Raw genomic sequence first — 25430 nt, 5'->3', positions numbered from 1 at the left:
CAATCTAGTGTGATTCGATACTGTGCTTTCCCCTACAAAGAGATGATTTTTAGTTGTATTTTACATTTAAATTACATTACTTTTTTGTAAGATAAAGTACTCCCAAATTAAAATGCTTGCCATTTTACGAGAGACGAAAGGTTCTTGTTTCAGAATACGGTAAGTTAGAAACACTTGTTCCGCGCATCTCCGTTTGAGGGACTCTAATTTTGTTTGAATGTGTGACATCCGAAGTTGGCTGCGTACTGATATGTTTCTGGCGAATAGTTTCCCATCAGCTAGCGCACTAAACACAACCTAACTTATTAAGTTAATTATGCGATTTCTAAGAAGATGTATGCCTAGCAAATTATTAAACGATTCGTAGGATTGTAATGGAGTGTATTTGATTACCAATCGGTTGAAGGTGAACGTATCCTGATCAATTTAAAGATGTCAGCCGATGGGAAGTATTCAAATGTAAAAAAAATACACCAGCTGTCAGTGACAGAAGGTCAAGCGAATTTGTGGGCCTTGCATTCCACGTCATTTGCTTGAGAAATTACTTAGGAAAACAATTCGTTTCATTATTTGCGAAACCCTGTATTTTTTACCTATGTGTCGTCCTGTAAAACGTGGCAGTTAGGGTCCATTTTGAAGGCGATCGCTTTGTTTTTAGTTAAGCCAGGTAGCATACAAACTCGGAGCATTCAAAACGATAAAGCAAACCATTGATGGATGTTTTGATTGGAGGACCTTCAGTGCGATTATGCGATGCAATCAAGAGCCAGACGTCGTCACGGTGCTGACGATACGGGTGATTCATTCGCTGTAATTACCATCGGGTCGGACGGACAACCGACCAGCAGCAGCAGCAGCAACCAGCTACCGGAAGAGCATTACCCCGAGAAGCCCAAGTATCCGGCACAGAGTGCGGCCAGCAGTTGGTTGCCAGCAATATCGCAACGCATTCTTGCCAGCGTTACACCTGCCGCTGCCGTCGCGGCAACCAAGGCGGAACCGAAACGCGGTTGGCAAGCGGGCACAACCTCCGAGCAGGAGGTCATCCGTCCGTGGGACGACGCTGAGGACGTATTGGGTGGAACAGAGAACAGGTTACCTGAATTTACCATGACCGCGCGCGATCGTTCCGGAGAGTTTGCCAGCGCGATCCGGTCGCTGCAGGGGCGGAACATACAACGGGCCGTCAATCTGAAAGACCCGCGGAAAGCGAAGCACATGCAGAGCTATGCCGAATTTATGATGATTGCAAAACACATTGGCAAAAACATTGCCAGCACCTACACGAAGCTTGAAAAGTTAACATTGCGTACGTACATTGCGGCCCGGGGCGTGCGTGACTTGGCGCATTTACCAGTGTGGATTTTCCCGTTCTTGTTTTAGTGGCCAAGAAAAAGACACTGTTTGACGATCGACCGGCCGAGATCCAGGAGCTGACGTACATTATCAAAGGTGATCTGAACTCACTGAACCAGCAAATTGCGCGACTGCAGGAAGTATCGAAATCGCAACGAAAGTCCACCAACGGTAGGCATTTACTTTCACATTCCTCCAACATGGTCGTGGCGCTGCAGGCCAAGCTGGCAAACATGAGCTCCGACTTTAAGCAGGTGCTGGAGGTGCGCACGGAAAACCTAAAGCAACAGAAAACACGCCGCGACCAGGTATGCATTGTCCGCTGGTGGGAGAGGCCGTGACGCACGCGGAAAGTAATGATGCATTTGTTGCTCTGTCCAACAGTTCAGCCAAGGGCCCATGAGCGGTGGATTGCCACCTTCGACGATGCGAGGCTCCACGCAGGGTAGTTTGCTGCTGCAGGAGCAACAGGACCAGGTGTGCATTGAGATGGGATCGGGCGGCGCCGCTGGGGGTCGGCTCAACTCGGAACGGGTGCCCCTTTTACAGCAGCAGCAGCAACAGCAGCTGGTGCTGTACGATGAATCGGACAGCTACGTGCAGGAACGGGCCGAAACTATGCAGAACATCGAAAGTACGATCGTCGAGTTGGGTGGCATCTTTCAGCAACTCGCCCACATGGTTAAAGAGCAGGAGGAGATGGTCGAGCGGATCGATGGCAACCTGCAGGACGTTGAGCTGAACGTGGAAGCGGCGCATAGCGAAATTTTGAAATATTTCCAGTCGGTCACCAAAAACCGCTGGCTGATGATCAAGATCTTCGGTGTAGTGATACTGTTTTTCATCTTTTTCGTCATCTTCTTGGCGTAGAGTGAGAGGGGTTATGCTACATGTTCTCACTGGTTCCGGGTTTGCTTTCGCTTCGCTGCTGCCAGCGGCACCACGTTCCGGTTGAAAGCTGTAAAAAGATCTTGCGGCGATCTTCGTCCAAATGTTCTGTAATTCTGGCGTCGTTGGATGCGCTGGTGGTGATAGATATAAACGAAATGTGTAATAGAAGACGAAGTGTATTGTAATCGAATTGTTTGTAAATAACACCGATAGCGCATGGTATGTTGTCCCAAGGGAGCAAAAATATATGAATACTATCATTTTAACAAAACACATGAAAGTGAAGGTTGCGTCGAAAGAAATGCGGTAAACGGGCGATTGCTTTGATTTTAGTCCATTTATTTAAACTTCAATAAATTTAATGTCATTCATGCTGTTGTCTTTCTTGTTTGGGTTACATGGGCGCATCACATGTAGCCCATCCGGACGCTCGTTCCTAGTCTTTTTCGTCTCCTAGCCGAGCCGAAACTGAGTGAGTTCTGGCGATGTGTTGTGGTGCTCGGTGCACCCCCCTTAATGTCTCACTTTCGATCTTACGCTACAATGCTCCTGTTCCGCACCATTTCTACGATGTGTGTTTTGGACTACAGACTCTCTAGACAGTTGTGTGTTGGTTTGCTTCCCATTGTACGTTTTGGTTGTATGCAATTGTATTTTATGAGTTTCACTTACTGGTTCGCTATGTGGATGAAGTGTCTATTAGTATTTCCCCCATTGTAACATACAGGGACTTCGATCGTTATTGTTGGTTAAAGTTGCTTACTTTCTGTTGTCATACTTTAACTTTACGAGAGTGTGTTTTTCTTTGTTGTATGTATCTATCTGAAGTTTTTGTTTTTTGTTCTCTTTATTCCGTATATGATGTTGCGCTTTCTTTTCGCCTTGCGCTTTGCCGGTCTGTATGTGTTTTTGGTAAGATTATATTTAGTTTCCCTCTACTTTGTTTAAGGTTACCGTAAATCAATTGTTGTTAGTACATGCGCCATTTAAATACAATATATTACAGGTAAAACACGGGGGTCCATAAATGGGCCCCTTTCTTTTGTTACGTTGTCTCCCCTCCGTTCCGTCGAGCTGCCTTCAAGCGGTTGGCATATTGGTTTTGTGAACAATGCGAACACTTGTGCTCCACGCCACCGTTCAGCACTTCGAGAGTCGCCTCTCCTAGTGGGTATCGTATCGTCTCGTGGTCAAAAGCGGCCACGACATAGCGACATATTCGTTAACGAAACGCTGTGGGCTGTGGTATTAAGGTATTTTTTTATTATGTTTCTTCTCGTTGGCCAGCGTCCCGGGTTTGCCACGCGCCTTATGATTGAAACGGATGAAACACCCGGACTAACGCGTTGTCCGTTATGAATGCCGGCTTTAAGACGAATAGTACTGTGTTTCTGTGTTCGACTGTTGAGTCTATTATCTAATAACCTGCGCATTATGCTCTGTGTGTGGGGTATGGTTTAGTGAAGTGAATGTTGTTTGTTTGCTATTTATTTACTAAATGTCCTGCTGCACCGTTGATATTCGAAATACTATTTCTACGTCCAGCTGAAAGAGGGCATATAGAAAGAGAGGGCTACATAAATGAAACAGCCGAGGAGGAGTCGAGTGCCTCTAAGTAAATTTAATTTTTAGAGAGATTTTTACCGCCTGGTCATGTTTTTTTGTTTCTTTTATTGCCTTGCACTGAATGGTGAGAAACGGAATGCTCAGTGGAATTCACATGCTGTATACTGAACCGTCGCAGTATGGCATATTATGTTTTGTAATGCAGCGGGTTTGTGCAGGAATTTCTCTGCTTTGTGCCCATTCCTGGGGGGGATGTATTATTTTTGGGGCGGAAGGCAAACCAATGAAAGAACCTTCTACTTCTAAGAAGTCCGAACGACATGTTCCAGAACGACCAATGTCCTCTACTTGCTAAGTATTTCCGGCTGCCGCTCTGGTTAAGAATCATCGTCATGCTGTGCTCTGCTCTTCTCTACTCTTAAATTAACCACAATTCGGCGATGCGTTGAATTTTATTCATATCAAAGTTTATAACTATTTATTATCATAACGACTTTTCCTCGTGTTTCTTTTTCCCCTTGCTTGCTCTGTAATCGCATCCCTCGAAGCGTTTTTCAGTTTTTTAATTGTTATCCCGTACAAGAAGAAGTCCATCTGCTGCGGTGTTGAGAAGCTGGCAAAGCACAAATCCTGTACCGGTCTAAGGTCGTGCTCTTCAAAAATGGTGTGCTTTGTGCGCTTGGTTTTTGCTACGGTTCGTTATGCTTTCCACGTTACGTGCTTTTAAATACTAACGCAGAGCGCGCAAAGTAAAAATCGATAACAAAAATCGTGAGATAAATTCTATTGCTTTTTACCGCCTTGCGAGCCGAACACACCTAGGGCTATGCCACGTGCTCACGACCACCGGTTTATTCTAAGTTTGTTGAAGATACTAAGCTACGCATGAAGTTACTTTCTTCGCGAGACGGTGCGCAAAGCGATGATGTTTACAGGACAGTCGTAACAGTCGTGAAGTATGCTCAAACGGAAGCATCTATTTCTTGTTTTGTTTCGTTTCTTCATTAGCCTAACACGGTGCACGGCCCGCCAAATAATTATGCATCACTACGGTTGCATTGTTCTTCATTCACGGTGCCGTTTCGAAGGTGCAACTAAAGAAACGTTCGCGCACGTGGAAGCCTGCTGATTCCGTTGAAACGGTGAAACCATAGAGGAACGGTGCGTGGCGCAGTTTGCTTGCCACCCTGCAACAGAATGAAGACTCTTCGGCTTAACTCGAAAACGGTGGACATAATCGGATATACAAAAGGCGTAGTGCGTAGCAAATGTTTGCAAAGTATTCCAACTTTGAACTGGTCTCCGGTACATTGTGTTTCAGTGCAATCTCTACAGTAGTATCTGCGCCAGGACGACAGTCTCTCTCACGTTTTGCGGTCTAGTTTACTAGGTTTTGTCTTTTCTTTTCTTTTTGTATAAAACTTTGTATTGCTATAATGTATTTGTTTCTGGATAGGATACTTGCAAAGTTGACAGCAGCAGCAATGCCACCGGGAGTGGCGCGTGCTGGAGTACAGAACGGAAGGATTGCTCCATTCACCTTTAGTCCTAATGGCGACAAGTAGTTGCCCTCATCCGTGTTGCATTCCGCCTAGTGAATGATGGGATGAATACATACGTTTTTTGTTCGCTTATCTATGCAAGCTACGATTAGCTAGCCGGAGAGTGTTGGGAATAGGTTTTGTTCGCGTCCAACGACCAGCGCTGACGGCTATCCCAAAATCACCCGTTTACTGTCGAATAACACTAACCCAAACAGTGGGTAAGCAGAAAGAATTAGGAAAAAAAAACGAACAAAATAGCCCGAATGAACGAAATACAACGCGGCACAGCTGCTGAACTGAAGAAGGAAAAAACAAGCAAACGAATAATCAGAACAAACGATTGAAATCATAATTACTCTACACTTTATTAATAAACCAAATTCTATAACAACATATTTTTGTTTTCTTTGATGAGAGGTTGAGTAAAATAAATACAATTTTTATAAATCAATTTCGCGATAGTCTTTGCTGTATCTTCTGTTCTGTTCTTCACGTTTTTTACCGGGTTTTGTTCGCTGCTGCTTGAATCGTAACGAAGAGGACTTATTTTGTTTTAGTTTAGCATGTTTGTTGTGGTTTCTCTTTTCCTATATCGATGCGCTTCTTCTGCTCCGGTTCTGTATATGCTTGCAAATCCGGTCCGGGCGGTCGGTGGCGACGGTGAGCTGTGTTTGCCCCAGAGCATATTTCTATACGTATGCATGCACTTTTACACTAATTTTATATTTCTTCTTATTACAGCACTGAACCGTCCGCCCCGGTTGCGAACAATGTACGGAACAATGACCCACTGCGTTCACATGTTCCTTCGGAGATTTATTTACCTTTAGCAGTGGAACCTTTTTTATATCGAATACCACTGGCAGCAGTTATCTGCTACATCCCTTTCCCGGAACCCTGGGATCCGCGAAGGATACCTAAGTAGTAGACTGGGTTGTGTGTATGTGTGTGTTTGAGTGTGTGGGTGTATGATTTTGTATATGCGATTGCCATCGGATCGAGTGTCGCCGCTGTTACACGCGAGCTCGTCTCGCGCCTGTAAGCATCACGATGTGCACGTGGTGTGTTATCAATATCTTAGTTTCAATTATTTGTTGCCTATATACGCTCACGTCATACACGCCTAAATGTAAGATTAAATCTCTTAGGACTTGACTTTACTTCAACGTTTGCTCCATCATTCATGACCGCGTGCACAACGTAGGTCATTCGATTACTATCTCTCTTGCTCTACTTTTTGCGCCAATCACTCCCTCTGTGTCCACCGGAGTGTGCACATAATCACGTTCACTTTCACGTTGCTTGCTTTTGATTTCATTTGATTGATCCACTTTGAAGCGGAATTTCATTTCTACCCACCACGCTCGGTTAATTTCCCTAAATTTAGCACGTGTTCCTCGCAATTACGATGCCTTTCCTCCCCGGGTGCTTGTCTATTATGCTGCTGACGATGCGAAGGGAGTTTGCTAGTGTCTCCATCTGGATGGCGTTAAAAACAGGTCTGAAACAAAATTGCCAGTATGCAACATCCGCTCCTATCATCGCAGCATTTCTCGCATTAATTGTTAAATGTTTGCCTTTTGTATTTCACTGTTTTGCTTTCAGCGCATTCAGCGGCTACAGACATTCTCGTGACACGTGTACACCGGTCTAAAGACATCACACGCAACGCAACCTCGTATTTGCGGCGCCTAGGATCAGCAGTTATTGTAGTGAGATTGTGAAAATTCGATCAAGTGGGCTATGCAAGAACCAGGGAAAAGCAAAAACCGAAGAGTCTTGTCAAATTTCGCTAATAAGGTCGGAATAAGTAAGCATGAAGTTTTCCACCATTTCCACTGTCTCTTTCTCTCTCTGGCACCCTCACGCGTGCACGATGCGCATTGTTGCTACTAATTTACAATTGTTCTAACAGTAAAAGGATCGTGTTTCTATTACTTTGCCCCGACTTTGGACGCGGCGCAAGAGTGTTCAGAGAGTGAGTTCAGTTTCTCGATGCCGACGGACATACGACACGTGAAGAGCGTGCGACTTTAGGCATTGATGTTAATCTATGCACAATGTACTATCATCAATAGAGGGGTCACGTAACACTTTTGTCCCATCTTTTAAAGACTTTTCTCCCTTTTCTTCGCCCCTTTGTCGCTGACTGAGGCGGCATCGTGTGGATCCGGAAATAAAATAAACAATATATACGTTCACGGAGAAAAGGAAACGAGAGAAGTAGAAAAGACAAGCAAGGGGAAGAAGAAAAGTAAAAGACACAACTAACTTGTTGGCCCGAAACCGAAGGAAAAGGCGTTGTCCTTCGCCGTCCGTTGACTTGAACGAATTATTCGGACTTTTGGGTGGCGCAGCGCGGCGCGTTGCAATATCATTTCTTTGAAGCCAGAGTTGTGATCAGCCCGAGCTCGGTCATCTCTTACTCCCTTTCTGTTTTGCTACTCTTCCGCCTCCAATCGGGGGTGTCCTTCACGTCGCTCCCGCAGTCAGGCGCGCGCTATGGCATTAAACGAACACCTTAGCGATGGCGTCGGCGCCCGCACTAGCGATGAACGGTTTCGAGGGATGAAACGCAACGTCCAGTATGCTTTCGTCAAACTTTTTCCTGTGGGCAGTAATCTCCTGGACGCACGTTTTGTTGTCCATGTGCCAGAGGCGAATCGAGCAGTCGTGCGACCCGGACAGCAGATACAACCCGTGGCCATCGATGGCCAGGCTGGTGACGGCGTCGAGGTGAGCGACCATCGAGTGCACGAGGGAGCCGCTGCCATTGTCCCAAAAGCGAATGTGGCGATCCTCGTGCGCCGTTATCGTCACCGGTAGCGTCGGGTGGCTGATTACCTTGTTGATGTGCTTGCCCAGGTTGCCGCTCATCTCCTGGCTCGCCTCTAGTTTCACCACCTGCTTGCCCGTCTCCGTGTCGTAGATGATACAGTGCGTGCTGCTGTACGCGACGACGATACGGTCGATCTGATCCTTCACAAAGTCCACCGACGTCGGAATGCCCTCGGTTTCAGACGTGAAGGTGGTGCTGTTGGTCGGAATCTTGCCCGACGGTGACCAGAGCTTGACCGTGCCGTCGGCCGAGCACGAAACGAGCGTGTTCTTCGCGTGGTTGACTGCCAGACCCCACACCGCGTCCGTGTGACCGTCGATGGTGCAGCGCATCACCTCCGGATCGTAGCTGTCGTACGGATCAATGTTCGAGCTCGGCAAATTCCAGCAGTTGATCGCACCGTCTAGCCCACCCGAGTAGCACTGCTCGCCGCTGGCCGACATCGCCAGGCAGAGCACCGCGCCGTTGTGCGAGCGGAACGTATAGAGCGGTTCCACGTCGAGACTAGCAGACTTCTTGGCTGGCACGGTTTTCTGCAGGTTCCACAGCTTGAGCGTGTGGTCCTCGGAGGCAGTGATCAGGACCGGTTCCTGCGGATGGAATGCCAGCGCCCGCACACCGTCAAAGTGCGAGCGGAGCGTGTACTTTGCGTTCCACGTCTTGCGGTACGGTTCCTTCGTGTTCGACACATCGTACCCCGATTCCGTCTCGTTGTTCACCGTCAGCTGGGCGAGCTCCCCGAGTGACGAGTCCACTTCCTCGTCGTTCCCGATGCCCGGTATCGTCGGATGGCGCGGCATTACTGTTTTGTTGTAGCCTTCAGCAGAAAACGAAAGGAAAGACATCAGTTATCAGTCTCTACCACCGCATCCGTCACCAAGGCTAAACACACATGCGCGACTGATGGAGGATGATCTTTGCTGGGCTGTGAAAGTATTGCTGATTCCGTTCTTCGTTTGATCCAATTTCACGAGAACCTCTCGTTTAAAGTCTTCACTTCTACCAAGTTAGTGTTAAGACCACAGAATGCAAAAATGGAAAGTGAATTAAATTTAAGATGGAAATCGAACAAACACGGACACGACATGATGCAGAGAGTTGTGTGCGTACAAAAACAAAACCGTAACAAAGGACAACGGACGCGGACAAGATGCTTCCTAGTTTTTCGTCTGAGATTTCGGAAAAGAAAAGTGCTCTTCCACCACCTTCTTGTCGCCGCTTTCGCCTACCGTAAAGCGACACCAATCACTCACCAGCGTATAGATCATCTCCAGAGTCGAGCTTGTTACTGTCATCCATAATAACATCCTCACCTTCTGTTAGTGGATTTAGCTCGTTGATTACTTCATCTGCTTCGGCATCAATATCTGCGGGTAGTCAGACCGCCATTACGGAAGCCAGTAGAGTCCGCCACCACCGTGGTTGCGCGGGTCGTTGGGCGATCATTGTTTATACAGCGGTCAATTGATCGATCGTGAGAAGGGCGAGAGGTGCGGAAAAGAATACAAGAAATGGCGGTAAAGTAAACACTACGATTGTTCCACTAAATGTTTCATCTGTGCCCGCTTCATTGTTTAGGCAGCCAGAAAACGGCCGGCTTCATTTGCCCAACCCTTACCGTCATTCAGAGTGCTTCCTTTGGCTTTCCGTTTGGTCGTTTTCATATCCGTTTCATCATTGTCACCGACGACGTCGATCTCGTCGGAGACGTCGTCGTCGTCGGACATTTCCACATCTTCGCGGGCAAGGAACTCAAAGTTTGCTATGACCGCCGCTTCCGAGTCCAGTATCATCGCTTCCGTCACTGACGACGGTTTCTTGGCCGGCGTTCGGCGTCCTGTGGTGGCGTTGACGGACGGAAATACGAGAAAAGATGAGATTATAAACACTGCTTGTGCGGCGGGTGCGGCGGAACGTGTTCCGTTCATCTTCCGCATCGACGGTACCTTGAGACTCGCTGGCACGTTTGTTCGACTCTGTCCCCCCGTTAACGTTCGGATTGACGTTTTCCTCCTGCTCGCTGTTGTTGTTCAGTCCGAGCAGCGAACGCACCCGATTCGAGCGGATGTCGATGATTGTGTCGGTGTAACCGATCTCCTGCAAATACTGACGTAACAGCAGCCGGCCCTGCCGCCAAGTAATGTTCGACACGGAACTGTACGGTACCTCCGGATCTGGACAGAAGTGTAACAAAACGATTGGAAAACGTTCAGCCCAAGCTCTTGTGGAAACCAAAAATAGGCTAGGATGCTTACCGGGAGCAACTTCGGTTCCGATTCCCGGTTCGTCAGTCGGTGGTTTGATATCGTTCATCGGCGGATCGACACCGTACTTTAACCGATGGAATTTGGCTCGCTCCTGCTTGAGGGCATACTCTAGCATCTTAATGCGCCGTATAAGATCGGACTTGAGCGACTCCTGGCCCTTCCGTTCGCCCACTAGCACGGCTATTTTGGCCTGAAAGGTAGAGTTAAAAAGGGTAAACATTAGAAAACACAAACAAACGTTCAACACGTCGGACATGGTTGGACGGAAAGCAAAAACAACCGGCAGATTGAGCGTGTGGCATGTGTTTCGCTATTGTGAAACATAAACTTCGAACTGAACCATTGTTTCCTTATTCTCCGTGCTTGTGCCTGAATGACACAGAAGTAGCCGGAAGCGAGTGTACCATTGTTTGCCTGTTTCCAAGACATCGACATTCCATTTGTCTGCGGTTCATAATATACACAAGGAACATCCTTTTTGAATGGAAGGTATTACAACCACGCCATTTTTCGTATTTAACCCTATTTAAAAGGCGACAAGCGGAGTTTAATGGAACTGTAACACACTACACTAGATATGCGAACCCAAGAAGAATTCATTACTTTATGTGTATTGTAAGCAATTGAATTATCCAGAGAATGGCATAGTTTCCCGATCCCGCGGTCTAGTTTCACAGGCCCACACGCCAAGTTCGAGAATGACGTCGGTTCGAGTGAAGAAATAGTCCACACTATCGCACCTTTTTATGATAATTGAATATTTGCTTCGGCGAAGCCCAGGCAGAAGATCGGAATGAGCCAGCGAAACGAATTTTTTACGGTGTCTATTCCAGGATTTTCACCCATAAACCGTTGTTCACGCACGGAACGTTGATGGAAAAGGGAGTAATAATTAACGATTTTTTCTCGAGCCACTCTAGGCAACTTATGTTTACGGGCCATATAAAATCATTGGCCAAGGCGTTCCTGAGGAGCGTTCTAGAGGATCTATCATATCGTACACTTCCTTACGACCACCTTAATGTTTAGTGCGTCTTCTGAGCTTTACTCGAAGCTTCATTATGCACGGCCAAGGGGAACTACGGAGTGTAAAGGGCGCCCAAAACGCGTCACACTGCATCACACTACACAACTCTGTTACAAGAGCTCAACACACAGACAGAGGCGCACGGTCCCAATGTATACATACAGATTCATTTTCCGGAAACACGCAATCCACGCACAGTCAAAACGCCACACACCAGAAGGACACGACACGGGGCTTTTGGGAATGTCAACCATTCGTGCCCGCCAGGCCAGCCAAGCCAATAGAGTGAAAACAAAATCGGATGGCCGTTGTGTGGCGCCGCTCGAAGATGTAGCTTCTCCGAAGACGGTTCGAGGTGTTTTGTTGCGATGCGAAAGAAAAGCAAATTTTGCACAAGACAAACAACGAAACTCCGACGATGGTGGATGGGAGAAGAGCCGGGCGGACTGTAGAGATGAGGGTGAGAAAATGGAAACCCGATGCCAAGGAGTGGAGCGAGAAAGAGACATTACAGCAAACAACTCAAAGTAATGGCAATCACACCTAAACACGTGGGGCATTTCGGGGGCCCCCGTCGAGTGTCTCGTCGTCGTCTATGCGCTTCTTTCCACAATAATTCGAACTCCGAAGCTTCGGAGAGGCTTTTTGGGCAGTGGTTCAGCAGCTTGAATAAACATTACCCACTGGCCATCACCCGGAATAAACACAGCATTACTTTCGCCTATGCTGAGGGCGCTCGCATGCCCCCCACATGTTTCTAGTGAGTCGCATGTTTCTCTCTTTCCTATTTCTACATCCTCTTCTTTACTTTGTTTACAACTTCTTGAGATCTGAGTTTCTCTAAAGTTTGATCTATCGAAAATTTAAACTAGAATCAATGCTAAGGATTCGATAGTTGTTTAGATCTTTTTCCGTTTTTTGTTAGTTGCTGTTGCGTCAAAGATATGTAACATTTGAAAATTTCGTTTCAAACTTTGGGCGGTTCCTTTCCAAAAAGGTCCTTTCAAGGCCAATAAATAATTGTTTGTATAAGTAATATCATGTACCACAAGCTGATAGCCCGTTGTTCGTTCGCGGACTCGACGTCACTTGTTTAAGCTCATCACCACACAGACATCATTACGTTAAACTTTCAAACTTCCGATACCGGCCCAACAAAATGGCGCTGCTGGGTTGGGCGCCGCTCCATACGCAAACAAAATGCTTGCTAATTGTTTGATGAACACGCACGATCCGTCACACGTGGACTTTAAACGGACGAATGATTTCGGTAAGAGAATTTCATTACTTCTTCACCACGTAACCCGGAGGGCTCTCTAGTGGCGAGACAGTGTAACCGCATTCCGTGCCGAATCCTGCCCAATGGTGGTAATTGTGATTTTTTCTTTTCACTCACCACCCGGAGACTGGTCCTTCACGCAGACAGCCCTCATCGACGGTGAAGGTGTAACTGTGGTGTAAGTATTTTGGAGGTTAAGGTTTTGCTCCTCTCTTCTGACACTCGGTTGACCGGGGGTTTTCAGACTGTTTTCTATAAACCCAGCACAATCCGAGGAAATTAAAAGGAAATACAATCTGCAGACGTCGGTAGCAGCATCAGCGCAGCACGACACGATGAAATTGAAGTGAAAAACGATGGTCAATTTGGCCGTCGATCGAAAGATGAATGGCAGATTACGAATTGAAAGCATCGAATTACTAGCTACAATTAACAGAGTTCCTGATAACCGTTTTATGCTGATAACGATTGGAGGCCCAGCCAGAGCCAAAGAACACAACAACATCACGAATGATGGATGCTCGTGGCACATGTTTATGCTCAAAGATAAAACTGCAGATCCCTACGCAGCTTGCGCTTCATAATCTCTCTCCCTCCCCGTGCGGAAAAGCTAAGCCCGCAATTTTCCGCAGCGACAGCTTGCAAGTCAATGCCAACGATTTTGCAGACGAACATGGATTTTTTGTTCACTTTCCATTTCCATCCAACACCTATACGGTCGGGGGCGCACCAACCATGCTGTGCTGCTCCTCCCTCTTCACTTCTACTCTCGATTTCGGGGCCTCAAGAAGATCGTTCATCGAACTTACAACGGAAAGGAAACGTCGGAGCCCGCGCCAGTAGTGAGTGTGGTTCACCGAAATTGCTGGATCGATATCGAGTAATGAGTTTATTAATGGTTAGCTCATAATCGTCCACCGCTCGGACTGGATAAATGCACAGCGCGCCCGCCTTAGGGTGCGCGGATTTTACGGTTATTTAATTTCACTTTCGCCCAGCAATCCGATGCTGCCGTCGGTAGATTTGCATCTCAATTTCATCGAACAAAAATTACATATATCGGCGGGAGAGGGTATACAGATATTGTGCCACCCCGAGACGCATACATTTTTGAATGTAATGAACCTTTGGCCCGGTGGTTCCAAGTGGTTGTGTGGCAAAGGAAAATAAAAAAAAGGGTATAAAGTATACAAATTTTACTTGTTTTATCAAACAAATTTTAGGAAATACAATTATGGAACGGATTGTTTTCTTTCTTACTATTTAAGGTGTAAAGGGCGGCGAGCAGCCGTATTTTAATCAAGTTAACTATTAGTTACGATCAACCATGATCGATGACTGCGCTCACAATGTGCATCGGTAAACCTGCACAATCAATATATTTCGAACTAAAAACGAAATATATATTTATCAATAGCCACATGTACGCAGTGGTTGGTTGGTCTGATTGGTAGTTTGCATTAACTCATCTAATCATCTAAACCCTCATAACATCATCCTCGAAGTCCCTTCATGAAATTTGTGCCTTGGTGATTTTCCTATTGTAGGACAAAATCTTGCCTAAAAAGGCGTCCTTCTTTCATCAAATTACGCCTTGGCTTCGAGACAACACAATTCAGAAAGCTGACTAAACTACCAGATGCATGCCAGAAATGCATCCCAAAACCATTGACATTTGATTCTTATTCAATTTTGTTTGGTATGCTTATTTGGCCTTTCCATACATTATGGTGTTGTTTATTACACGTTTTTTTATGTTTGCTGATGTTGATTTCTTATGTCCAGCAATTTAAAAAATTCTGCATGTTTCTATAACAAAGCACAAAGCACGCAAAAAAAGAATGATATGGATGGGTTTCCTAGACACGATCATAAACGTTCCACATGACCAAAAATACGACCGTATGAACCCCGATTTGTACGATAAATATGTTTTCACTAACATTTCTAAGCCTCCATCTAATATAGCTCTGAGTAAATTTTGCATTGCGATAACAATTGATCACAAATGTTAACAAAGAAGAGACGGAATCAGTGAATATCCTACGGAACGCAGTTGTAGGCCATGATCGTTCACACGATAATCAACCTTCATCATTAGATACTGGCCAATTGGTTGGCTTTCCCCCCATGGGGAACCGACTGCTGGCGGCATGTTTTTCGAGGGGGGGACTTTTACGAGAAGTGCAGCTCTCGGTTGTGGCCTCGCATTTGCCTGACATTTGACAGGCTGCGACTGCCTCAGACGCCGTGTGCTGCTGGTTCATCGTACCCCACAGCAATGTTGTGACCGTGATAGTGAAAAAAGAGAAACAAAAACGCGCTGAACTTGGGATCGGCTGAGACGAGGGAGGGGAGCGTGTCACGTTCGTGTCTGAAGGTGTTGCTCTCTGTTGCATGATCCACGCGCCGCGAAGGATCGGCGCCACCGGCGCGCGCGCGGGGATAGTGGAAGCATGTTTTTGCCACCCACAAAAAACGAAAACTTCACGATTACACAAACACTGCGCGCTCCCGTGGAGTGTTTTCACAGCAGCACACACTTAAGCCACGAACCGCTGCAACAGTAGGGTCGGCGAGCCGGGCCCGTGTGTGGGACTATAATTTTAGAAACACAATCGCGCGGCGCCTTTCACGAAACGCACACCAATAGAAGGTTGCCTTAGGGGGGTAAGTCTAGATAAAAATAAATGCCCAGCCAAGCCAAGCCACTCTCGGCTGCCAACACTCCCTGGCGCCTATGCTACTCCACACAACACTTCAAACTGATGCCGAAAGTGAAAAAAGACGTGCTAATGGCCGTTCTAAGAGGTAGAAAGGTGGAAAGAAATGTGCAACACTAAACTATCCTTGTGGCGTGGGATAAAAATCGATACCCACGAGGTACCGGGCAAGGTCAAGTACAACATTTGAAAAATAGATGCACTAAGTAAAGTAACATAATAATTCTAGTCACTGTGGGGCAACCAGTCCATATGATTCGTAAGATGGCGTAAAACTTTACAAATTCAAATTCGATCCCATGTAGCTTTGGAAACGTAAGCCAAATCCCAATATCCGATGTCCAACACCACACCTTGAGGTTGGCTCTGGATGGAAACAGGAAGTTTGCAAGTTAGTGTTTCCAAAACAGTTTCCGAGGCACGATTGGACGTGCAAATAGAAAATAAACGCCCCTGGCCTGGGCGGTTAGGCAAAGATACTGCTTGAGGCGGTTAAGTAAATGGTTGGTGCAATGTAAACACCGTTACTTCCTCCCGTGGTCAATCGTAAACCTATCGCATAGAAGTTCCGATACGCCGTTTGGCACCAGGAACTATGCTTGCATGTTGTGTATGTGTACACCACCGATTGCAATCTCTTTCTTCGTCTTTCTGCTAACGATGGACCTTTTAAAGGGTTTCTGGAAACATTCCTTTAAAATATCGCAAAGAAATGGCAAAATAACAAAGTGTTAATAATAAATTTTAACATAATTTCAACATATAAAAAAATAAAACCTATTAACCCAAACTTACATAAAGTGATTTCCCAAGCGAGTGATGTGGCAAACAAGGAAGGAATATATGATTTTCAGTACACAAGATTTCCTTTTTCGATCCAAAGGAACGTTCAGGAAGGTTGCAGTAACACTGCAGGTCCACCGGAATAAACTAAATCAGAGCAAAATACAGTGACCTACGACGGACTATCACAGAAGCTCATTACAACAGTTAGTTGCGCAAAAAGTCACAAAGCTTCTACGTCCCCTCTAGATACAAAAAACATAACAACGTCCGTTACTAATGCCTCGTACTCGAAAGCTCGTACCTTTCCCGAGACGCCAAAGTGATTTTTCACATCGCCAAACCTAGCCCCCCAGATCAGATGCCGGTGTCCTTGTTGCGGATCGTAGCTACCAGCAGTAAGGCAACTAAAATGATATACGATCCATCACCGGGAACGCAATATTATGCCTTTTACAACATGGGTGTGCGAACGCCACAGACGCGCTCACAGCACGTTCTAAATATATGATGACGGCGAGCGGTACTGCTCTCTAGTTCCGAAAGGATTCGCGCGGCGTGTGGCCCCCGTCGTGGCTCGTTTTAATTAACTTACGAAATATTTATTTCAGCACACATGCAAGCTCCACCAACGGGTGCAACGACGACGAAGAAAATCGTCGGCCCGTGGTGATGGGTTTGGGAAATTAATAGCACATCCAAAGCTTCCACGACAGTTCCACCATGAGAGAAGCGCGCTGACCCGATGGAAGTCTAAAACCAAAATACAGTACAACTTCGATAGTTTCGAACTCTCTCTGCGAGGGAACTGTAATCCATCAGACATACACGCATCGGTGGGACCGGTGGGTCATTTGGGAGAAAAAAACAAAAAAGGGCTTTTCGATGGCAACTACTTTCATCTATCAGCCAAAACTAATTTTGCTAATGCAATGCAAACAGCAATAGTTGCCCACAAGCAAAGTTCACACCTGTGCCTGGGGTGGGTTCTGATGGTTCCGTGAGCACCACACGTGCGAGCCCCATGGAAAAGCAAACGATATAGAAAGCGATATCCTTGGAAGTGATACCGTTCTACCGGCCCAGAGAATACTTAGAGGGTACAGTCTGGCGCTCATGTTATGCTATGTAACCAAGCAGTAGCGGCAGGAAAAAGTGGTGAGCGGTCTTGTCATTGCGAAAATCTCTGCAGAGCACTTGCCTAAACTGGTTGAATTTTTTGCAAAACATTCACAGTTGTTGCGAATCTTTAAACCGTTCTATGCCGGTTCGATTGATAGTACACTAAATAGTAGTTCTTCATCAAAGAAAGTCCTCCTCGATTGGCATGCAAACATGAAGCCACAGGATGATGGGTTCACACCCAAACCAGCTAGATTCCGGGAGTGCACCACCCAGTGGAAGAATGCCAATCAACCTTAAATTTCTATCCATTCACGACCGTGCTCCGGCTGTACTCATATCTTCCCTCGGTACTGAAGCATCGGATCGGGGGTACGATGAATAGCCAGAAGTATTACATTAACATTCCGATCGATTTACGTCCCCATTCTGTAAACCATAAAAGGCAGGTGATGTATCTGAAACCAGCATTAGATTAGGGCCAGTGCGATTCGTTTTACTATGCAGACAGCGGAAAAGCCATCGTCACCTTGGCATGTTACCACACGACGTGGGGGCCATCAGGAAGGCGGAGTGAGTGTTGAGCGCCCATAAAACATCGTTTTTACCGCTCTCCAGGTGGTGCACCACCGCCCATCCAACACAACTGTAAACTGGGTAGTGCCGGCGGTAACTTGCGCGGGTCCACAGGAAATCGATTGGTGAAATGTGATCTAAAAACGGTAACGAACGAACCAAGTCAAGCAAACGGGAACCCACCACCCGACAGCTACCCGGTCTCGCGTAAAAGCTGCCTCCGCCATGGCAAATCCTTGTACGAGGCACTCCACACTCCATGTTGCTGCTGCTGCCGCTGAAAATCTGCTCTGCTCCACTGCGGCACGGAATCAAGAGTAGGTCATTCACAACCAACTTAAAGCGTAGTAGTGCTACCCTGCCCCGGCCGGGCGGGCTTCACACACTAGGGAAAAAATAACACTGCAAAAAGGTCCTTGTGTGGCAGGGAACACAAATAAACCCCTACAACGGGGGCCCGTGGTGCCGAACGGGGAGACGGGAGCGAATTCGCTCGAAGGCGACGTTATTAGCGCAAACACGCTAATGAGATTTTCGTTCGAAGCCACCAGGCCCGTCCACCAGGAACATAGCAGTATCATGTTGAGCGCAGTGATGAAACGGAGGAGATGGCCTGGTTTGCACCCCTTCAATGCGGCCCCCCTCTCCAGGTAAGGACCTCGGACAGGACGTGGCTATTTAAAGCGGCGCGCCTCTGGGAGATAGATGTTTCCTTAAACGATAGTTCAGGCCGGGGCCGGTGACTGAGGGCAATGCAAGTTCAAGTACTGCTCTCTCCTCTGCGGCAAGATGGCAGAGTCAATGGTGCGAGTCGGCGGGATTCCGACGGATGCCATAACTTGATTTGGTGTGTTCCTTGTTCTCCTACTTTCACAATTAGATGGAAGAAAACTCAAGGCTGAATCATCCTTTAAGGATACCGGCGATAATGGAGTTCACTTTTAATTGGACTCTGCACAAACAGGATATGTGTAAGTGAAGTATTTTTAAAATACTTCACAATAAGTTGGTAGAAGTTAACAAAATGGTTGCGGAGACCGGGGACCTGCTCGATGGTCTCTGGTCGGCGTGTTTTATCGCTTGTCCCGATACACATCGGCAACACACAGCCAATTATTTATGCCACTCGTAGTGGTTCTCGGCTGGCACAACATTGTGACGGACGGTTCCATTTGGCACGGGGGTGCGCATCGTACGATTGTTTAAATTGGTGTACTTAAAAATGATGGTCCAACCAGGGTGGTGGCAACAACATTCGTTACAGCAGAACACTGCAAAACCGAACCTGCCAACAACGGCGAGGGCCGCTGCGTTTGAACACTGGATGGGATACTAAATAATGTTGAGAAAATTTCCGGTTCTACGGTGGTTCTGGTTCTATAAATGGTTCTATAAATAACGGTCGCCAATGTATTAAAATTTTCCGAATTGGCTTTCACAAATTTTGCAACATTATTCGAAGTTTCGACTTTAATTATGTATTTTTAAAATATCCTACTTTGAAACAGGAAACGCGAGGATTGAATTTACAAGATTAAAGAATTTTTCACTCTAAAAAGTTCGCATGATTATTAATCGGAATCAATGTTTAAAAGATGAGACTAATAAGATTGTTTCTAACCGCACCCTGCAATTTTATGCCATTATTCAATTGATAGATTCAATTAAAAGGAAATAATTCCAAAAATCACGCATTGCCCTACAAGCGATAAATCATTGTAACTTCTCCCTGACGTAAGCAATAAATACAATCACTCGGCGACGCGAACACAAACGTGATTGATAAGATGATAGTAACCCTTGCTCTGCACCCCAACCAGCCAGACAAATGCGCGCTTCTTCTGCCCGCCGTCTGGGGCGAAGACTGATTACGCGCGCCATTACTCATGTTGGGATAACTTTTTTCCTCCATTTTGCATCATTTGCGCACCGATAACAGCGGAACAGTTGTTTTTACTTGTGGTTGTGTATGTGTGTGTGCACTAATGTTCGCCTCGTCATCCGTACGATACACAATGCTATTACGTGACGGTATGCGGTCCCTTGCAATCTGCTGATAAGCTGTAGACACAGTAGAGAGTCAAGCTGTTTAGTCACATTGTTGAAATTGACTTGCTGCGTATCGGCGGCGTGGCTGGAAGAAATTGCAGCCTTGAATGACCTTGCGTGCTTTGCATGGCCATGTGGAATTCAAGGTAGGCCCCAGGAGTTCCGCTGATGCCGCTAAAGTATGCCATCGATAGCCGGACGGAACGCCCCACTAGGGCTGCTATGTGACCTTCTGTGTGCCATCGTGTGCCTCGATGATGATAAAGTGACTTTCTCTAACGTGGTGCGGGCGTAGGCTTATCGGTTATTATCGATCGTTCGCTGACCAGGACCGGCAGAAGCGAATGCCATGTTCCAGTAAATGGCTCGACTCCGTCGTACGATTTGCATTAACGTACATGGTGCCGTTTGCTATTTCGAAGGCTTCTACTAACGTTGTAACATTTTCTGATTTACTTATTACAAATGACCATCATTGTAGGTGATGGAGTTCGATGGGGGTGTTGGGTTGGTGTAGTTCGAGTTTGGTGTTCTACCTAGGAGTAAAGTTTACCTCACAGAAAAAACACTCAATTTTTTTAACACAATCGGCCACTATGGGGAACAAAGTTATATCACAGCATGGTGCGTGACTCTGGAGGACAAATTATAGTATCACTAGAATCTCATCAAACTGGCAAACGTATCATAATTCGCAATTAATATCTGTTAATGCTTGAGGCTTGAGCGAACTTTAGCGTAACTAACTGCTGAATTTTTGAATCGGATTTTGAGGAAGTTAAAAGACAGTGAATTATGCAATTGAGGAACTTCAAACTTTCATTCTACGCCGTGGTGGGTGTATGTATAATTTTATCACAACCCAGCACCACACCCGGAGCATTCTTTGGAGTGTTCAGAACCTCGCAAAAATAATTAAATGTAGCCATAAACACGAAATGGGTTCGCCAGGGATGCATGGCCACCAACCGATTGGCTCGTTGGCTGACCTTACCACCGGTCGGTGCGCACTGAACTCATGAATGGGATCGACAGACTCGGCATAACATCATAAAACCGGTTACGCGATATGGTCCTTGATTTCAGGCTCCCTCCTCAGAGAGTAAGTGGCACGAACACGACTGCGACTGACAGCATGAACATTTCTTAGAGTGGCCACAGTCTCGGCAGAGACCCCGCTTTGTGGGACACCGTCGGAACCGCAAACCGCTGTCGAATCGCGCGCTCCGTGAGCTTTCTCGTTCCGATGGAGAAAAAAACTTTCTACGCTTCACTGCCGATTACGGCAGCGTTTTGTATCGTCTGGGCTCCGTCGTAGCTTCTTTAAAATTCGACAAACAACCATGAAAGAGTATATTCGATACGGGTTTTTGGTTTGCTCCAAAGGCTTCGGGTTTGGTACACTTGTTCATTCACTACTTCAAACACTCAGAATCAACCATTGTGTGCACGTTTGGAAAATCCGTACAGAAAATCATTTGTGAATCTTTCGTCATCGGCTGCTGGGATTGATCATGGGCATCATCAACCCAAACGGGGGCCGAAAGATTTCAAACAGCCGCTGTCACGGAACAGACGGCGAGATAGGCCATGGCAGTGTGTGTTCTACGGCTTACGGAGCAGCATAATTCGTTTGCCGTCTGCCTGCCGCAGTTTGTCTGGCTTTCGTTGGTCTCGCTCCATTTGCGTACTCAGCGTACCAAGCGCTCGTCATCACGCGTGTTCGCAGCCACTTTCCTTGCGTTTCCTTGGGACCTTTCGCAAACTTTTCCGCAACTAGGTGGATACGTAGGGCGCACGTTTAAACTATCGGTCGGTAGAGCCGCATTTACTACAAGCCAATCGATGTTTAATTTAGCGCGGACACCATAGATAAATTGGAACGATTAGTCGGAATCAGGCGATAACAAATGATAGTAACAATAATTTCAAATTGCTTTTTCCGTACAAGTTAAATAGAATGCATCGAATGTACCGTCTTGTGCCCGCAACTAGTGAAATCGTAGACATTATCGTTCAGAGACACTCAACTAGAACACCAGGCGAAAGGGCAACGATTACGTGAGAGCTGCTAAGAATAACCGCCCTAGATCCGCAGGGGTGCAAAAAACATATCGCCGCCACCCAATGGTGCGCATTTCATCTGTTCAAGTGTTTGGCCTTACCTGCAGCTCTGCTCGATCCACGTCCCATTGCGATCGCTCGAGTTCGAACCGTGCCCATTCGTGCTGGATGAAGTGAAGTATGCCGGGAATCGAGTACTGAGTCGGTGTCTTGTTGCTCTGGTCATCGCAGTTACCGGTCCCGGTAAGACCTCCGCCGGCCCCACCAGCCACCCCGACTCCTCCCTTGCCGCCTAGGCCGTTGCCGGACCCACTGTTGGCCATGTCACCGAGACCGCCGCCAACGCCCTGGCCACCACCGCCGACACCACCGATTCCGCTCAGCTGGCCAACGGCACTACCGCCACCGTTCTGGTGACCGAGCGAACTGTTGTCATCCATTCTATCTTCGATTCGCTTAATTCTCATGACATGTCCACCATCCGTCCGAGAAGCAAAATGAAATTCGGAGTACAACGGTAGCGCGCACACCCTGGTGCCGGGAACCGACGAGTTTTGCTCACTTTCTGGCCGCGCAAAGGGACGAAAAACAGGCACACGCGCTGCCCACGGATTCGCCGCTTTGCTCGCTTCTCACTTTTCACGGCCTACTCACAAGACGCCCCGACTCACAAGATCCCACAGGACACAGGAGCCCCGACAGTGTTATGTTTATCTGCTCGGTTATGTTGTTAGCTGGTTGATGCTGCGGAAGGAAAAGAGATAAAGACTAACGTTCACTGCAAACGCTCAAATCGACCGTATGTTTCTTCAGAAACATCCATGAAAAAATCACACAACTAACAGCATCCTTTTCTCACTACACTGCACCCGGTAGTAGCCATAGTAGCATCGGATTAACACGCACACAACCACATTTTGGTTCCATTCATAGCGAACTTCACGTCACGTCCGGGAATGGCCACATTGAGAGCATGCGGATGACAGATACGGGAGCAGATTTAGAGTGAGACCGTCCTTCGCTGGCGCATCTTCACATGCTCATCACTTTACTCGATTCTCGGAATTGATTTAATTTCAATTTGATTACTTTACCAGCGTCCTTACTGCAACTCTTCATATGAAACTTTTCAATCCTGTGCCGATAGAAAGATGCGACCATCCTCGTTGCTATTGTTCATGATTTAACTGTTCTATGCTGCTCTTTTGAAGTACCCAAAGAAGTTTCTTCTCTCGGCCTCTAATTTAGCCACCGATCCCTGGTAATGCATTTTTGCACTACCTAAGTAATACTCTGTCGTGCACGCACGGACCGGGCTTCTCAAACTGTAATATGCGACACTCCGCACGCTATATTGTCACGTCAAAGTTGTAATTACGCACCCCTTCGTACACAAATACATTCTTCACGTGCTTTATGAAGCACAAAGCGGACGTTGCGAAAAGGATTCCTCGTAGTGGGGGCAAACCAGTCAAGCGAAAAAGAAAGGTTAAGAAATAGAGGCACAGTTCAAGAAGCGATTTTCGCGAAGCGTTATGATACAACCTACGCAACGTCTGCGCTCGCCTTCACCACCAACCGCTGGTGACGGGGCAGGGATATTGATTATGTGAGGGAATTGTGCAACTGTAGCTAAAGTTTAGCAGCGTAATGCTGTTGCCACGGGATGACAGCACAATTATCACGCCTGTGACGACCGGGTCTTGTTGGTTGGCGAAGATCCGCCGCGGCCGCCTGGGAAATGGTGGCAGAAAAGATATGGAAAGTAAGTCACAATGAAGCTAATGTAGTGCAAATGGTGCGGGAAAAGCCTGATCAAAGTCAGAACACGACACATTCTTCACGGGGGCGGAGACCAGCTGCGTCGTTTTGCGAACATAATCCCTCACTTGATTCAATTCGCGAACGCATACAAGTGCGCAATGGAACACACACACACGCACGAACACATGCGTATGCGAACACATACAGTACGCGAGTCAAGCGAAACATGAAAGCAGCACGGCCGACTGGACTGTTTCCCTTGATTACACAATGCCACGGTTGAAAGGTTGACGTTTGGTTCGAGGGAGGAAAGGATTAGGAAAAGCGGACTAAATTTATGCTCTGGTCTGCACAAGTTTAAATCGCGATCCTTTTTCGATCGATCACCATCGCGATTGCTAAACTAATAACACCACTTTTACTGAGCACACCAAATTACATCAAACTGTCGAAAAGAAGATTGGCCCAAGGCTGGCTGGGATTGACGTGCACTTCCGGTCTTGCTCCTGAGCGAAGTAATGTTTCGTTCGCAGCAGCCACAGCTGCAGTTTTCGGTTCCATGGAGCTACACGATTAACCTCCTGAAAAGAGGTGAACAATAACGATGACGACGACACAGTGACGATTTTCCCCGTCGCGGCGGCACATACACGGAAGAACTAGTTCTGGGCGAGGGGTCATCCTCCGCCCAACACTTATGCTGCGACGGGAAGCCTGCTGCTGCTCTCCGTCGCTACCGTGACCGCACGCAATGGCGAGGAGCGCTCGACATTTTTGCTGGTTTTTTCTTCTTCTCGCCCATCGAACCTATTTTCACGCCACTACGGGATCGCTCCAAACGACTACGGCGACAGTGGAGAAAGGTGAAAAACGCCACATCGGTCCACACCACGGTCGCCCGCACATTCGTACAGGAAAAAAGGCAGCGTAGCGTTTGTCCGCTTCCGTTCGGCCGAAACTCGATCACCTTTTCGCTAGAGAACGTTTTTCTGCTGCTGCGACTGGTTCTACTTGGGAGTACTTTTCCGTAAAGATTTTCCCGTTTCCTGCGAACCAACCACACACGGCACACTTTTTTGCTTTTGTTGCCGTCGATACGGATTGGGGTTGTCGCGAGTGCAGAAGAAACTGACAAAATGGCGTCGCCCCGTTAAATGTCAAAATGATCTAAAAATGTTCTAAACGAAATAAAATGTTCTAAAAATGTTCTAAAAATGTTCTAAATTCAGAATGTTCATGAAATAATTTGGACAAAGTTCAGTAACTTAATATTTTCATGTAACTTCAGCTCCAATGTAACGAAGTCGGATTAGGTTGCTCATGTGACAATAGCGAATGAATTGGCCCTTAATTGTGCGAAACAAACTCAATTGTTGAAAAAACTGTTTACCCTTCAAATTTGAAACAGTATGCGAATGAAAAATCGGGACCGGCAATTATGTATATCCTTGTTTTTATCATTAAAATAGTTTCTGCATATTTAAAATGAAAAACGAGTCTGCATATTTAAGCCACTGTTTTATTGTATTTAACGATTGCTTGGCTGGATGACAAACGTGCGTAAGGTGAGTGACTTTGAA

General features: G+C 46.7%; 2 protein-coding genes across 4 annotated transcripts; one reads left to right on the top strand and one right to left on the bottom strand.

Annotated features, from left to right (window-relative positions):
• The first annotated feature begins 509 nt into the window (after nucleotides 1-509).
• LOC131209072 (syntaxin-5) lies at nucleotides 510-2513 on the top strand. 2 transcript variants are annotated; one of them, XM_058202051.1, is made up of 4 exons: nucleotides 510-667; nucleotides 742-1309; nucleotides 1384-1664; nucleotides 1741-2513. In XM_058202051.1, exons 2-4 carry the CDS (start codon nucleotides 754-756, stop codon nucleotides 2224-2226), a joined length of 1323 nt encoding a protein of 440 aa, XP_058058034.1. In that variant the 5' UTR covers nucleotides 510-667; nucleotides 742-753; the 3' UTR covers nucleotides 2227-2513. The 2 variants fall into 2 exon arrangements, with proteins under 2 accessions (XP_058058034.1, XP_058058033.1); XM_058202050.1 differs by having other exon boundaries at nucleotides 510-1309.
• A 3184-nt stretch (nucleotides 2514-5697) lies between these two features.
• Nucleotides 5698-24930, bottom strand: LOC131211917 (striatin). Of its 2 annotated transcripts, none has more exons than XM_058205599.1 (7): nucleotides 24818-24930; nucleotides 22188-22830; nucleotides 10452-10653; nucleotides 10143-10370; nucleotides 9815-10033; nucleotides 9450-9563; nucleotides 5698-9013 (listed from the first exon to the last, which is right to left on the bottom strand). In XM_058205599.1, the coding sequence occupies exons 2-7, from the start codon at nucleotides 22551-22553 to the stop codon at nucleotides 7866-7868; spliced, it is 2277 nt and encodes a 758-aa protein (XP_058061582.1). In that variant the 5' UTR covers nucleotides 22554-22830; nucleotides 24818-24930; the 3' UTR covers nucleotides 5698-7865. The 2 variants fall into 2 exon arrangements, with proteins under 2 accessions (XP_058061582.1, XP_058061584.1); XM_058205601.1 differs by having other exon boundaries at nucleotides 9510-9563.
• Nucleotides 24931-25430: the final 500 nt, after the last annotated feature.

The sequence above is a fragment of the Anopheles bellator genome, chromosome 2 (genome assembly GCF_943735745.2).
Source record: "Anopheles bellator chromosome 2, idAnoBellAS_SP24_06.2, whole genome shotgun sequence".
In the NCBI taxonomy this organism is placed as follows: domain Eukaryota; kingdom Metazoa; phylum Arthropoda; class Insecta; order Diptera; family Culicidae; genus Anopheles; species Anopheles bellator.
Note: the sequence above shows the minus strand (reverse complement) of the source record. Positions and strands in the feature narration are given on the sequence as shown.

What these genes read in the sequence shown, in the direction of transcription:
- LOC131209072 (XM_058202051.1), top strand. Translation starts at nt 754, where the DNA reads ATGCAATCAAGAGCCAGACGTCGTCACGGTGCTGACGATACGGGTGAT. An exon ending in GCTTGAAAAGTTAACATTGC is followed by an intron (nt 1,310 to 1,383) that starts GTACGTACATTG and finishes TTCTTGTTTTAG; the next exon opens with TGGCCAAGAAAAAGACACTG. An exon ending in AGAAAACACGCCGCGACCAG is followed by an intron (nt 1,665 to 1,740) that starts GTATGCATTGTC and finishes TCTGTCCAACAG; the next exon opens with TTCAGCCAAGGGCCCATGAG.
- LOC131211917 (XM_058205599.1), bottom strand. Translation starts at nt 22,553, where the DNA reads ATGAGAATTAAGCGAATCGAAGATAGAATGGATGACAACAGTTCGCTC. An exon ending in TGGATCGAGCAGAGCTGCAG is followed by an intron (nt 10,654 to 22,187) that starts GTAAGGCCAAAC and finishes TCTACCTTTCAG; the next exon opens with GCCAAAATAGCCGTGCTAGT. An exon ending in CGGAACCGAAGTTGCTCCCG is followed by an intron (nt 10,371 to 10,451) that starts GTAAGCATCCTA and finishes ACTTCTGTCCAG; the next exon opens with ATCCGGAGGTACCGTACAGT.